Source organism: Aspergillus novofumigatus (assembly GCF_002847465.1).
Source record: "Aspergillus novofumigatus IBT 16806 chromosome Unknown P174scaffold_10, whole genome shotgun sequence".
In the NCBI taxonomy this organism is placed as follows: domain Eukaryota; kingdom Fungi; phylum Ascomycota; class Eurotiomycetes; order Eurotiales; family Aspergillaceae; genus Aspergillus; species Aspergillus novofumigatus.
Window position 1 is genome coordinate 119,535 of NW_020194283.1, and position 14,212 is coordinate 133,746.

Consider the following 14,212-nt stretch of genomic DNA (forward strand, 5'->3'; position numbering starts at 1 on the left):
CGATAGGATAAATATATATGTCTCGATGACACTCAACCAAGTCTTCAATCAGCTCTTCATTCTTCTTGAATAATCACAGCCCTTCGTCGTGTTCTTGACGCCTTTGACCCCTTCTTCTACTAATCAATCACGTCATTGTCAGCAACCTGTAAACGGCATGATTGAACCGCTACAATGAGACTGAAATGGGATGGGTCAAAGAGAGAAGAGCCATACACAGAGTGTTGATAAGGACAATTCGCACTTACACTCTCGAGCTCCTGAATTTTGTTCTGCACCATGCTATTCTGTCTGGTCTTTTCGCCGTCAGTCAGATGGCTGCCATCTCCGTCTGGGCAGACCACAAGCGAAGAGAGTTCAGAAGTTGACTGAGACTGTTCAGAAATCTCCGGGAGTTGGCTTCTCGGCTCACTTCCGTGAGTTTCTTGCAGTGGGCCTGAAGTTGAGGAACCTCGGTCTCTTCAACCGACTGGAACCCGTGTACATCGGCTTCTTTGCGCAAACGTCCTCGCAGCTTCTGGTAGCCCGGGACGAAACACAGAACATAGGAAGAGATTTCGCGACATCATCGTAATCGCGAGCATCAACGTCTGGATTGAAGTTGGCAGCCTCCTCTTCTTCGACGAGCTCCTGGTCAAGCTCTTTGACTCCAGCGGCGAAATCCTGCTGAATCGCACCCCAAGAATATATTCGTTGCGGCCGGAGATAGCTATCGCCCTCACCTCAGCTTCAATCTTCGCGTCGGCTTCGTCAATGTTTGAAATCTTTTCCCGGACTTCCCTGATCTGAGTCTCGAGATCTTGTTTCTGGCGGCCGCTTTCCTTCGTCATCTTGAGTTCCGAGGTCTTCTCTGTGATTTCTTCTTTAAATCAAGGGAACACGAGACTCTTCAGGCCGATCTTCCCCGTCATCAGCCTCGTCGTCGGAATCGTTGCAGTCTCGGTCACTATCGACATAGTCGCTTTCAGCGTCGCTGTTTGGAGTTCGAGCCTTCTTTTGCCTTCCAGATTTCTCGTTGCTCGAGCTTCGTTTTCGTTTCTTGGAGTTCGAATTCTCGCGGGGAGCAAAAACAGTCTTCCCGTCCTCAATGTCATCTTTTAAGGCCTCCTAGACGTCGAGGACTTCGTCCACCTCATCGGCAGAAGCTATATACACGGCTTTGGATTCTTTCAATTCCTCCAGTCGCTGCTTGAGTACTCGCCTTTTCTTGGCCAGTTCATCAGATTTGGCCCAGTGTGCGCCCATCTCCTCCTCGAGTCCTAATGACTCCTGACACTCGATGAGGCTGGTGTCATCGGTCTTGTTGCAAATGAAGGTTACGGTATTGAAGCCACCATCCATCTTCAGCTGTCGCTTGAAGGTGTCACCAAGCAGCGACTTGGCGGCTTTGTCATCGACTGCTCGAGTAATCGGAGCCACGATCCATAGACCCGTACGCTGTTTCATGTAGCCCCTCTGCAACAGCAGAGCGGGCAGCGTTTGAATATTGAACACCTGGCAGATCAACAATGACGGCGCCGGTTGATAGTGCCTCAGCTTTGACGTGAAGACGGACAACCTTGATCAAAGGCCGTCAATTCCAAATCTCTGCCAGGCTTCTTGTCTTTATCTTTCTCGCCCGTCGTCTTCTCCTTGCGATCGACGAAGAACTGGGGCTTCTTGTAGAAGCGAAGAGAATCGGACTCGGCAATCTCTCGCGTGCTGCCCAGTACATTTTGAACATTGCGATGCCACATCAACTGCTCGACTGAGCTATTCTGCAACATCTCTCTCGTAAATTTAGGGTATACAGCCTTCATTTTGGCGTATGCGACGCCCGCTTCGCTTTTCTCATTCGATGCTTCGCGAGAGACGTTGCCAATGCCATCGAACAGATCATGAAAAAGAACCCTGAGTTCCTTCTCCCAACCTTCCCGTGTGATGAACTAGATTTCGGCCTGATAAGTATCATCGCTGGAGTTGTAGGAAAACTCGGTAACCACCGCCGTGCACGCGCGCATACAATTTGTCTGCACCAATCTCTCCTCATCGAGCACGGCATTGATGATGGATGACTTTCCAGCCCCCGTGTTACCGACAACACCGACAATCGTCTTGGGCGGCGCAGCCTGGCTTTGGACTTTCCCTATAGCCTGGAGCCACTGGAATGCATCTTCAACCGCCAGGCGACCGAGGGGCTCTTTCAAATCTTCAAGTAACTTCACTCCTTGTGCACGGCAGCCTCAAGAAGCTCGGGAGTGCTTTCAGCAAAGAGGTTCTGTAAGGAGAGCTGCTGCAGGACTTTGAGCTCGGGACGTTCTGTTGTCGCACTGGCTTTGACTCTAGCGATTTGGGGCAACGGACTTGTGGTCGAAGAATCTTGATTGGGAGTAGATAGAGGAGGAAGCAGTTGTAGAAAATGTGTGTCGTAGTTCTCGTCCTAGTTCAATCCGCATGTTTTGGTTTTGGTTACATTTGTTCATTCTGTCCCAGACTTGCTTCATCAATTTAGACGCTATATCTGAATCTAAATGCTTCTCATAGGCATCTAAATCGGCTTTGCACGAGAAAAAATACTGGTAGAACCCAGCGTTGTGACTTGTAAACTCACGCAGTTCGGCCAGCAATTGAGAAGTGGGTGCACTGTGGGCCCGAATAAACAAGAGGGCTCGGTTTTATACCGTTCGCGGGCATCCGCAGGCAGGATATTCCACTCCTGAACAAACTCACGCCGATGGCGTTCTGTAGCCAGTCAGCAAGTTGCGTCGTACCTGAGTTAAGACATGGTAGCTCCCTCACCGGGACAATATCCCGCGTCTACACAGCTAGGGAGTATTTCTGTGAGGCGCTCGTGAACAAAGCCACGCATGGCACACTCTGTCAGGTAATCCTGAGAGTCTGCGGGCAAGGTATTATGCCCCGGAGTGGGCTCTTTCGCTCCAAGGAGACGTGCAGGCGACTCCAATTTGCTCATACCGCAGGCGTTGGGCAGCTTGGGTGAGGGCACTCGATTTTCGTTATTAAAGGACCAGCCTTGAGGCTCAGGCTTAATCCTCGTATACGACTTCACCGATGCTACGTTTGCCGGGGCTAGGTTGGAAAGGGGGCTCAAGGGGATCCCGTCGCGCTGGGCTTGTGCGAGAACTCAGGTCTGAATCCTTGATCGCTTCGACAGCAATGAGACGGAACATCTACTTATTAAAGAGATGAAGGACTGTACACAGTTGAGTGCATACCCATACTAAGGCAGCAGAGAGTACAAGTGAGAGTATTGATAGATTGATTGCTGAAGAGGAAGGTGACCACTATCTAGATACATGCGTCCGCTTGGTTTGAGGCCGTACAAACAAAAGCAGAAAGTCCCCAGTGTCGCGTTGACGCGTTGAGAGGTATTTCCTGATCGGGATAGCGAGCCTGGTACATGACACTTTCCGTATTGGGATCAATATCCATATGTCACGTGCAAATAGCCTCTGGTGTCTTCTTCATGAACATGATATGATGGCAGTACCTAGGTAGTCTTGCCTCGACGAACTGACACTGAGACCTGATTTGCGTTTACTAAGGAGTCACAAATGAGTAGGGTATCAAGTGGATAAAAGGTGACAGCTGAGCGGACCGAGTGCCCGAATCAGTATGATTAAAGGATCTAATGGAAGAATCTGGCCCTTTGATTCTTGTGTCGCCGATACGAGCCGCTGAGACAGATCGGGCGGATACTACGGAGTAATGCCTAATGCCAAAACAGCCCTTTGAAGCCACCCAGTCCTCGCTTGTGACCCTCAATTCAGGCTACATATGCCAAGAGGACCCAAATTAGCCTATTTTCCCCACACAAGCTGCATTGGTTTACATCACTTTCGACAGGTGAGACGCAGGCTGTTTCTTCAGCGTTGCAGAATCGAGACAATGCGGCAGAACAGGGCATTTCTCCGCACTATCTAGTGCTCAACCCTGGAACATGACCAATCCTACGGCTGGCCTGGACTATTTACCCCATAAATGCAAGCGCTTTGATGTATCCCGTCCAGCTCTGTTGTAGGGGTGCGGGCTATAAGTATTCTCACATATCGTGCGCTCTTTTGCGTCACGGCTAAAATCACTTTCGACCCCAGGTCTCTTGGGACGTCTTTTGGCAAATTCGTCTTTGGAAGCTATCGATCTCAGCTCGCCCTCTCGGCGCAAAGGAACAGGTTCTAATAAGGGATCCGGACGACAGGATAGACAAGTGGCATTGTATATTCGCATAACGTGAGGATCGGTCTGGGAGGCATCAAGTCTATAAAGAGATCGTCAGGACCATCTTCGGGATACCAGAGGCTTGGTGTACACATTCGACAGGCTCTTTCTGATCCGATTATCTGCCCGTTTCTCAATATCTTTGTCAAGTATGTTGTTCACAGCAGTGACTCTTGCGCTTTTGGCCCAAGCTTTGGCTGGCCCAGTCGATCTTGAAGAACGCCAGAGCAGCTGTCCCAAGATCCATGTCTTTGGTGCCCGTGAAACCACCGCATCCCCTGGCTATGGTTCGTCGTCGACCGTTGTCAATCTGATCCTCAACGCCTACCCAGGCTCCACCTCCGAGGCAATCAACTACCCTGCTTGTGGAGGTCAGTCCTCCTGCGGCGGAGTCAGTTATGGTAACTCGGTGGTTGCCGGAATCAACGCTGTCGCGAGCGCCGTGAACTCTTTCAATCAGAGATGTCCAAGCACTCAACTGGTCCTTGTCGGATACTCTCAGGTAATCTTCCGCTTCTTGAAAATATTCAAACGCGTCTAATCCTGTGTCAGGGCGGTCAAATCATGGATAACGCCCTCTGCGGAGGTGGAGATCCAAACCAGGGCTACCCCAACACGGCTGTTCCGCTGTCCTCATCGGCTGTCAACATGATCAAGGCGGCTATCTTTATGGGCGATCCTCGCTATATCGCGGGTTTGCCGTACAATGTCGGCACCTGCAGAGCGGGTGGTGTAAGCAAGACCTTCAGTTTTCCTTGACTTGTAATGTTGGATCTAACCACTCCCCGTCATCTAGTTTGACCCTCGTCCTGCTGGCTTCAGCTGCCCATCTGCAAGTAAGATTCGATCGTACTGCGATGCTGCCGATCCATACTGTTGCAACGGAAACAATGCCAACACTCATCAAGGCTACGGCACCGAGTACGGACAGGCAGCTCTTACCTTTGTCAAGAGCAAGCTGAGCTAGAGCGGCTCGGGAGGAAGTTCGGGAGGAGGCTCAGGAGGTTCTGGAGGCTCGGGCGACTCCGGTGGAACCGTTGCCCATTACGGTCAGTGTGGAGGTCAAGGATGGACTGGGGCCACCTCGTGCTAGAGTCCCCATACCTGTAAGGTGATCAGTCAGTCGTACTCTCAGTGCCTGTGAGCTTGGCCGACCGAGCATGGTAGTGTTTGAAGAATATTGCTGCCTGGATAGTTTTAGGATGTATCTTTCTTCTTCTACTTGCTTCTTTGCGCGGTGTGTCTTTTTTCCCGGGACCCGACATTCTGCAGAGGACAAATATGAAACATGCACAAGGCGGACGAATCCAAGGACAGATATCGAACCAAGTAGTATGAACTGATAACCCTCGGTATCTGATGCGTATACCCGTACAATGAAGTAGGTGGCTGTTGACAGCGTCTTTGACAATGGAAATTGATGACTCTAGCGTCGATAAGGCATAGTAACACGCGGTAGCTTGCGTACATGTTGCTGTCGCCCATTTTCCGATCGAGATTCACAAGGGAGATATACAATAATGGCATTTTGTTACGCCTTTCGGCTGCCGAGGAGAGCAAAGGGGGAAGTTTTGTCCGCTGTTGTTGTGGTAGGCATGTCTCTGGATTTGGTCGGATTTCCCGCACCTTTAATCATGGATCTTTCATTAATCTGGGCCAATCCATTCATTCTTTTTACCTTCTGGGCTGACAAGGCGGCATATTCGCTGTATGATTCGTCAGACTTTTCGCAGCGAATCCACAATTCATACCTACCTGGGCCACTGAAATGCGGGGGATTTGCGGGCAACTTGGCCAAAGAAGGACAAAGTCCCTTTTCTGCGGAGCGCGGAGTAACTGCTCAGGTGGCTTGGTCGTCCGGGGAAGAATTCTGGGGTAGGATGGCTTCTCCAGTCCTGCCATTGTCCAATGACCAACGTTTTGCTTCATTGTTAGGATATCCCGGTCCAAATATCTTCAAGGAACTGACAGGTCCTACCGACCACATGGAACTTGGGGGTCCTGGAGTGGAATTTGTGCCCGCCCCAGTTACGTCTGGAGGTTTCACGATTGAACCAAATTACATCACCACTGAAGCCACCGGCCTCTGTCTCGTCGTTTTCAATAACCGACTGTCGCTATATATATCTCTCCCAGATAGAAGGGACTGGAGCGAGAAACCTTTCCGTCTTTAGCCATCTCATCTGTTTAGGTCGATTAGCTTCTCTCTGCACTCCACTTGCCATCTCCACCTTTTAAATCATGGGTGATGACCTCGAGGCTAGCAAATCTTCCCTGGATCGGAAAGAGTTCCCATCTGCGGAACATGTCGAAGGAACTACCGTCGGTATCGTTCATGCGGTAGACCCTCACCAACTCGAATCCCTGCCTTATGGTCCTAGCGGAATCAAGGGCATCTTCGGCTCCAAGTATGTCTTTGGCGCAGCTTTCCTGGCCTCCATGGGTGGGTTCTCCATGGGATACGACATGGGAGTCATCTCCATTATCAACTCGATGGCCAAGTTTCACGCGGTGTATCCGCGGGCCGAAACTGCCTTTGGCAAGGGATTCATGACGGGGATGTTGCTGTTGGGTGCATTTGTTGGCTGTATCTTCATGCCATATCTGGCGGATCGGATCTCTCGTAAATGGGCGCTCACGGCTATGGTCATCGTCTTCAACGTCGGAGCCATCCTTCAGACTGCCGCCACCAACTACGACATGCTTGTCGCGGGTCGCTTTATCGGAGGGATCGGGGTTGGTACCTTGGCAATGGTACATGTTCTACCCAATCCCCGCAGTGTTTTCACCAAGATTAATAGGGTGAATCTTAGGGCGCACCTCTCTATATCTCCGAAGTCTCTCCACCCCACATGCGAGGCACGCTTCTCGTCCTCGAATCCATCTCCATCACCCTGGGAGTCGTCATTGCGTTTTACATCACTTACGGCACGAGACACATGGCCACCGAAGCCTGTTTTCGACTCCCCTTTGGTCTGCAAATGGTAACCGCAACTATACTTGGTGCTGGCATTCACTTCTACCCGTACTCTCCTCGGTGGCTTGCCTTGGTCAACCGCCAGGATGGCTGCCTGTCTAGCCTGTGTAAATTGAGAGGTCTCCCAAGCAGCGATGAGCGAGTTCAACTGGAGTATCAGCAAATTATGGCCGAGATCAACTTCCAAAAAGCCGTCCTGGCCAAGAAGCACCCTGGTGCGTCGGGTATCAAGCTCGAACTTCTCTCCTGGATGGACCTCTTCACCCGAAAAATGTGGAAACGCACCGCTGTCGGCATGGGTGTCGCTTTCTTCCAGCAGTTCTCGGGCATCAACGCTTTTATCTACTACGCACCAACACTGTTCCAATCACTCGGACAGACCGCAGAGACATCGCTCATTCTCTCCGGTGTCTTCAACGTTCTCCAACTTATCGCAGCCATTGTCTGCTTCCTGGTCATCGAGAAAGTAGGCCGACGCCCCCTCGCTATCTTCGGTGGCTTTGGTACTGCAGTGGCCTATATCATCATCGCGGTCCTTTCAGGCCTTTACTCAACCTCCTGGGCTTCGCACGCGGCCGCCGGTTGGGGCTGCGTTGCCATGGCGTTCCTCTTTATCCTCATCTTCGGAGTTACCTATTCCCCACTGGGTTGGGCTCTTCCATCAGAGGTTTTCTCGACCACGTCTCGGTCCAAAGGCGTCGCTCTCGCCACATGCACCATCTGGCTGTCAGATTTCATTGTTGGCGTTGTCACACCCTCCATGCTGGCTGACATTGGCTACCGAACCTATATCTTCTTCGCCGTGATGTGCTCGCTGGCAGGTGTCTGGGCGTTTTTCCTGGTTCCTGAAACGGGTGGGAAGTCGCTCGAAGAAATCGACGAGTTATTTGGGGATTCCACTGCGAGAGAAGAGTGGGAACTTGCCCAGGAAGCAATCATGACTGGGAGTACCAAATAGGTAGGCTGTTGTTTTACCTGTGGTAACTAACTGTATCATCAATCGTATGCTCTTAGGCAGATACTGTTGTTTGGCAGTTTAGTGGAGGTTTCTACTATAAGATGAAGGAAATAAATAGTATTATCTCTGGATCTGTCCATCCACGAATAAGTAAATGTGCACAAAGCATGCATAACTTATCTCTTCTCTCCATCTCACTTTACATTTCTCGCATCCTGCTTGCCCCATTCCGTTTTATGAATCAGATTCACTATTGCCTTCATCATTTCGTCTTTGACTACTGTCTTTTCCGTTTTTGGATTCAACGGACATATACCGGGAGGGGGAATATAGTGGTGGCTCTCTTTAGGACCAAGCCACGATGCACTTTGTAGGTGAGATGAGCTTAAGGCCCCTGTTTTGGCGCGTTATGCATCATAGCTAGCGTACATTCAGTCCTTTAACTCTCCCGGACAGGCCACAGGAGCTCTCACCTGTCTTAATTGAGGAGAAGACTGATATTGATCGCTTTTGCTGATGGGGCTGGCAGAGCGTCTTGTCACTGGTTATCGAGGCAGTCTCGTTCTGCAAAGAGAGGCCCTCTCCCGCTCCCTTTCCCGTCTTTGTTTGTATACCATCTTCACCTGGTCATCGTCTGAGATGCTGGGAAAATTAGGAAATCCTAAAGGCATGATGTGAAGATGCAGGTGTCAGGAATCAGAAGTCTGAATCGAGATATTCACAGTCTTTGACAGAATTTGGAGCACAAGGTTATCTGATATTTTAGGGCTCTTCTGTCGGTGTTATTTCCTAGATGCTATAGTTATAGTATAACGAGGTCAGGCGTCCTGGTTGACATAAGCACAGGCTAGCGCATTCTTGTCCACAACGACATGACCATGTATGAGTCATAGAGGTCTGACAAGTTGGAGAAAGAAAAACGCATCATTGAGGCATCATAGTGCTTCACCTGATATTATGTCTGGTCTATACCAAGAATCAAACTGGTGAAGTTCCTGAGACGATGATAAAACGATGAGTTTGTGTATAAGTCCAGGGGTAGAGTGCTAGAGGCTATGGACCACGCAGGCAAATGGTGGCCAATGCTCGTATAAGGAACCTTCAAATGACTCACAAAAGAGTTCTTGACAATGAAGATGACACACAGGTGATAGCCTCTTCTTTACCGAGCACTGATGAGCGCACGGAGCTCTTGATGTCCTTGTAGGATGGTTAACAGGCTTCTCTTCACAATAAGCAGCCCAGTCTTGTGTCTAGGTCCACAAAGCTTGAATTTGATTTCCATTTGATAGCTCAGCTGTCAACTGAAAAGAGGACTCCACAGACTGATCCTTAAACCTGTGAGCATTAATTTAGTGACCTATGGCAGATGCTGTGCTACACGCCTCATTCTCTCCCCTCAGCCCTAAGTTGGCTAGTCGTGACTGCATGACAACAGAGTACATACTTGTTTACTACATGAACTGATTGGAGCAATCTACAAGATTAATTATGAGCACTGGATAGGGCAGCTTAGACAAGACCTAAATCCCTTATTTCATGGGAGCTTGCAGTAGCATTTAGTATATGATTACTAATGAGTTTACAAGGTGAGCGTGAGAGTAAACCAGCAGATATCCATTTGCAATCTACGAAACATATCATTGTATGATGTATGAGGATTGTTGTCAGTATGGTAAGTACCATGGTGACAATGCACTCCAATACCTAGAAGAAGGAAATATATAACATTTCTCTTATTGAGAGAATCCAACGACCATTGTCGTTGACTTGATATATCTGGTGTGCCCAGAGAGCATTTAGCCTGCACAGGGGTGGTCATGCATCTCCTCTATCACATTCATTGTGACGGTATTATCTGAGATCTTGTTATGCTGAACTCCATGATATGTTATGAGTGTACAAGTGCTGACCCAATCAATAGCCAAGATGTTGAGGCCGCATTGCTTGAATTCACTTGAAGGTGGTTGAAGCAGTCAATAGCTGGAAAGCTGCCTAGGCATTCGCTCCAAATAAAAGAATGATCGGAAAGCTATGAGGCCAGGTGAACTGATTATTATGTTTTCCCAAATGTGAGCTTCTAGTCTTGCTTGCTGGCCGACTGTGTGGTTCGGCGTAGGGTTGATCCCTTACTGCGGAAAGCCCTGCTGTACCTTTCTCAGGGTAATTCCGATGACACGTCTACCCAGGATGGATTACTGGTCTAGGAAATCCGAGACGATAAGAAAAGCAGGATAGTGGAGATTTGGGTCTCCCTTGCGCTGTAAGTCACTTGCATTAGGGCTCCCCATGCTGACTGTAGTGAGAGTACCTATATAACTCATCATACGTCGTCAGGTTACTGTGTGTTGGCATTGCTAGGTTAGTTCGAGAATTTGCAATAGATTTCGGATAAGATGAACCAACAACAACATATCTAGTGGCATGCAATAACTATCTTTAATCTCATTATTCATGGATTCTTCATTGAGAGTGGAGCCTTGGGCCTTGCTTAAATTCTATTGGTTGAGCGGACCTCAAGGGAACAATTCTGGAAGGAATCCAGCCAATCGTAATATAATCCCTGTCAGGAACAGCCCACAGATCACCACCAATCACATTGATTTGATCTCACACGATCTGGAGCCGGACAAGAAAAGTTTGACTTCCGGTCTGACCGCAATATTGAGATGGGGATGCAGCTGCAGATCGCTATAGCAGGTCAAAGAGCTCTCCACTCCGGATTGTCTCCGAGTCTCCGCGGTGCCTGAAGTCAACTGAAGAGAATTCCTGAGAGTGATCCCTACTTGAGTCAGAAGCACAAGAATCTACTGCGTAATACTCCGGAGTAGATACGATCTTCGGCTGTTATCCGCTGCATGCAAAGCTCCCGTGTCACCCTCTCAGCCACTTGGTTGATTAGTAATCTGTGCCGCTTCCCAGGTGCCCGGTGTCGGGGAGACGGAATAAAGGATTTTCGTTCCAGGCTAGAAGGGAGTTAGAAAGTGAGGAGGACGACGAAAGTACTGTTGTGTCGGTCTAGACACGTTCTCCTTAATTAAACGACGGCTGTCCTCGATACTAATTTAGTTCCTCTTCTGCTGGTCAAGTGACCCCAACTCGCCGTCCTAAATAATATCGAGAGTAGCTGAACCGGGCAAATCGAGACCTGGTAAAAACAACTATTTTTAGATTAAGCATCAAATAATCAGAAACAGCGGGAAGGCCAGCTATCCAGTTATCGCCTTTGCAGCTGTGGTCTGGAGGTACGTATTAGGTAAAAAGAAAAGGGGCAAAGGGAAGTTCCTCGGGACTCGGGATTGCCTCAAAGGGGCGGATATCGACTTGGCTCTCCTTAGCGATATTCAATCACTTAGCGGTCTACGGGGATAGATGGCGTTAGCCAAAAAACTTGTCAGGTCAGCTGAGACACTAAACAACAGCTAACGGATAGCAGTTCATCAAAACAACGAATGACAACTCATCCAGGTGGATAATGGATTCGGATCAGGGGCAAACTGGCAGGACGCCATTGCTTCCCGCGGGTCAATTGCTTCGGCTTGTGGGTATCGACCCAATTATTGTTGGATTTGGTCGATGGAACGGATCGTCTACCGAAAACTTTTCGAATTTTCCATGTGAGCGTGCGTGACCACCCAGTCCAGACGGCTCCATATGGTCTGATAGTAATAAATGCATTCCACCCTGTCTCGAGAGTAGAGATAGATCATTCATCCCCCGTCAAACCATCAACCAATCCTTCAATTGCATCGCCACTTGATACTCCTCCCGTGGATACACCGGAACTCAATCCAGTAGTCGCTATGGCCTACGACTGCTACTGCGCCATCTGCGGCGTCGGCTTTTGTGGAATGCTGATCGAAACTCCCTCAGAAACAGCAACCGAGCGTCGAAGACGGTGGATTGAAAAGAGATCCCAAGCCCTCCAAGCGGGTCAGTCTATCGACCAGGTTCCCCAGGAAGGTGAAGAGCCCGTTCGCAGTTACGATCCCAAGATTGTTGGCTGGGAGAACGTAGCATGGCTCTATAAGGCATACTGTCTCGGATTCAACCCTCAAGCTGCCTCGGGAAAGGGAAAGTGAGTGCTGATGATCGGCTTTTGCATCGATCAAGGCAGTTTATCTAACTATTTTTTAAGAACATTTGTCTCCGGACCGGGTTATTACGCAGACGTTGTATGCTTCTCCAGCCGATGCTATATGCACAATTCAGCAGGCTTACAGATCATTGCAGGGAGAGATCGCCATCAAGTCTGGAACTGACGCTGTACCGGGCCAAGACCGGAATGTCTATACCTGGTTTGACCACCCTATCCATCAAACTGGAAAGGATTTATTCTAATATGATGCAGCTATGGTTCCGGGACCGACGACACTCCCGGACCAGTCATTCCCTTCCACGGATGCTGCTTTGAGATTCTGACACGCGTCCTCACCGGCTCCACCGATAGCTCAACCATTGACATGAAAGTACTGTACAATGTTATGACAGAGTTGTCCAACGAATCCTCCTCCGCTCTGCGGCTGAACTACGGCGACGACATTCGGCGGGCGCAAGGCCGGTACTGGGAGTGCATCCCTGGCGCAGAGGCAAGCAGCAACGACTAAGCTGTATCATACTCACACTGACCAGTTGCAGTACTGCGCGACTCATCCAACCGAGACATCCGGTTTGGACGACTTTCTTAAAAAAGATATGACCACGGACAGCAAATTCGAAAAGCCATTCGCCCAATTCGATCTCAAGGGTCGCTCGCCTGCCAGCCCCTTCGGCAAGCTCCCACTCGAACTCGTCTATCAGATCTGCTCATATCTGCCCGGTGATTCGCTCAAGGCATTGACTCAAGCGTCACTGAGCGTTCAGGTTGTCACTCAGGACAACTGGTTCTGGAAGCGATTTATCCAGTGGGATATGCCATGGTTCTGGGAATTTTACACCTCGCAGAACCCCAGAGATTTGCCGGCCAATGTCAACTACAAGCGCTTGTACATGTGGCTCGACAAGATGACCGCTGCTCGCTACGGCATGGACGACCTGGCGCTGATTGGAGTTGCGAACCGTCGACGCATCTGGGGCGTATGTGAAGAACTGGCCAGCCAGTACCACAAGGCTGTGGCAGTAGCGTGAGGGGATGACTCGGAAATTTGACGTTTCGAACCCAACATAATGATATGGCCGGTCGGCTGAAGCAAAACCGGCCACCTTCATCCGATATTCTCGGACTCGTGGTACAAAGCGAGAATAAACCTCGGAAGATTTTCCAAGGATCGCCACTTCCCATCCGAATGAGATGATTCAGCCAAAAGGATAGAGCACTGTGGCGGTCGGCAAAGTCCAGGGAATATCCAATGCAGGAACGAATTGAAAAGCCATCAATTATAGCCGATCACGGTTCTGTTGAAACCGCGAGGGATTGCCTTGATGAGGAAATCGCAATGACGGGACCAAACTGAGACGGCTCTTCCAGAGCAAGTCGCATTCCCGGACGCCAAGGCACAAGGCAGACCGTTTCTGTTTGGTTGCGTTCGCTTTGGAACATACGATTGCCAAATATACAATTGTCCGAGTTGTGGAATGGTTGAGACATATCGTTGATCATCTGGGGGGCAGTACAAGGGCAAAAGAGGGCCGAAATAGGTCGTCTATACCATAAAGGAAGAACATAGATCAATACCTGGAGTTTTGGATAGACGGATAGATGATAAAATAGACTTACTTTAGTATTAATTAATTAATAAAGACTATATTCTATTCATTCTATGTGATACATTTGTGATACTATAAAGCTCCGAGGGTGTAATATGTGAACTACATATGTCCATACACTATGTATCTCATGCTGTCATATGAACTACTTGCAGGTCTCTGGTTACACGTCTATTTAATACAAAATGAGCCTCCCATCTGTTTTGAAAGGTCTAGACTCATGAATTGCCAGAGACAAAATGAGTCTCCAAGCTTGTCCCAATCCTCCTAGACTACTAAAATACTAGTTACTGGTACCCCTGGCTGCGGGGTCAGCGCTAAGACGAAGTGAGACATGTGATGATGTGAGATGG

General features: G+C 49.3%; 5 protein-coding genes across 5 annotated transcripts; 3 read left to right on the forward strand and 2 right to left on the reverse strand.

Annotated features, from left to right (window-relative positions):
• Nucleotides 1-408: 408 nt before the first annotated feature.
• On the reverse strand, nucleotides 409-830 carry P174DRAFT_425114 (uncharacterized protein; the record flags this gene model as incomplete). The annotated part of the gene is made up of 2 exons (XM_024825259.1): nucleotides 409-663; nucleotides 723-830. The coding sequence occupies 2 exons, from the start codon at nucleotides 828-830 to the stop codon at nucleotides 409-411; spliced, it is 363 nt and encodes a 120-aa protein (XP_024677774.1).
• Nucleotides 831-864: 34 nt separating this feature from the next.
• P174DRAFT_425115 (uncharacterized protein) lies at nucleotides 865-3,170 on the reverse strand (the record flags this gene model as incomplete). Its single annotated transcript, XM_024825260.1, has 8 exons — nucleotides 865-1,074; nucleotides 1,132-1,397; nucleotides 1,556-1,925; nucleotides 1,980-2,141; nucleotides 2,216-2,419; nucleotides 2,591-2,721; nucleotides 2,779-2,985; nucleotides 3,050-3,170. 8 exons carry the CDS (start codon nucleotides 3,168-3,170, stop codon nucleotides 865-867), a joined length of 1,671 nt encoding a protein of 556 aa, XP_024677775.1.
• Nucleotides 3,171-4,369: 1,199 nt separating this feature from the next.
• On the forward strand, nucleotides 4,370-5,185 carry P174DRAFT_435302 (putative acetyl xylan esterase (Axe1); the record flags this gene model as incomplete). The annotated part of the gene is made up of 3 exons (XM_024825926.1): nucleotides 4,370-4,720; nucleotides 4,771-4,950; nucleotides 5,015-5,185. The coding sequence occupies 3 exons, from the start codon at nucleotides 4,370-4,372 to the stop codon at nucleotides 5,183-5,185; spliced, it is 702 nt and encodes a 233-aa protein (XP_024677776.1).
• Nucleotides 5,186-6,459: 1,274 nt separating this feature from the next.
• On the forward strand, nucleotides 6,460-8,153 carry P174DRAFT_507541 (hexose carrier protein; the record flags this gene model as incomplete). The annotated part of the gene is made up of 2 exons (XM_024831383.1): nucleotides 6,460-6,972; nucleotides 7,032-8,153. 2 exons carry the CDS (start codon nucleotides 6,460-6,462, stop codon nucleotides 8,151-8,153), a joined length of 1,635 nt encoding a protein of 544 aa, XP_024677777.1.
• A 3,803-nt stretch (nucleotides 8,154-11,956) lies between these two features.
• On the forward strand, nucleotides 11,957-13,280 carry P174DRAFT_464338 (F-box domain protein; the record flags this gene model as incomplete). Its single annotated transcript, XM_024830378.1, has 3 exons — nucleotides 11,957-12,231; nucleotides 12,505-12,742; nucleotides 12,792-13,280. The coding sequence occupies 3 exons, from the start codon at nucleotides 11,957-11,959 to the stop codon at nucleotides 13,278-13,280; spliced, it is 1,002 nt and encodes a 333-aa protein (XP_024677778.1).
• Nucleotides 13,281-14,212: the final 932 nt, after the last annotated feature.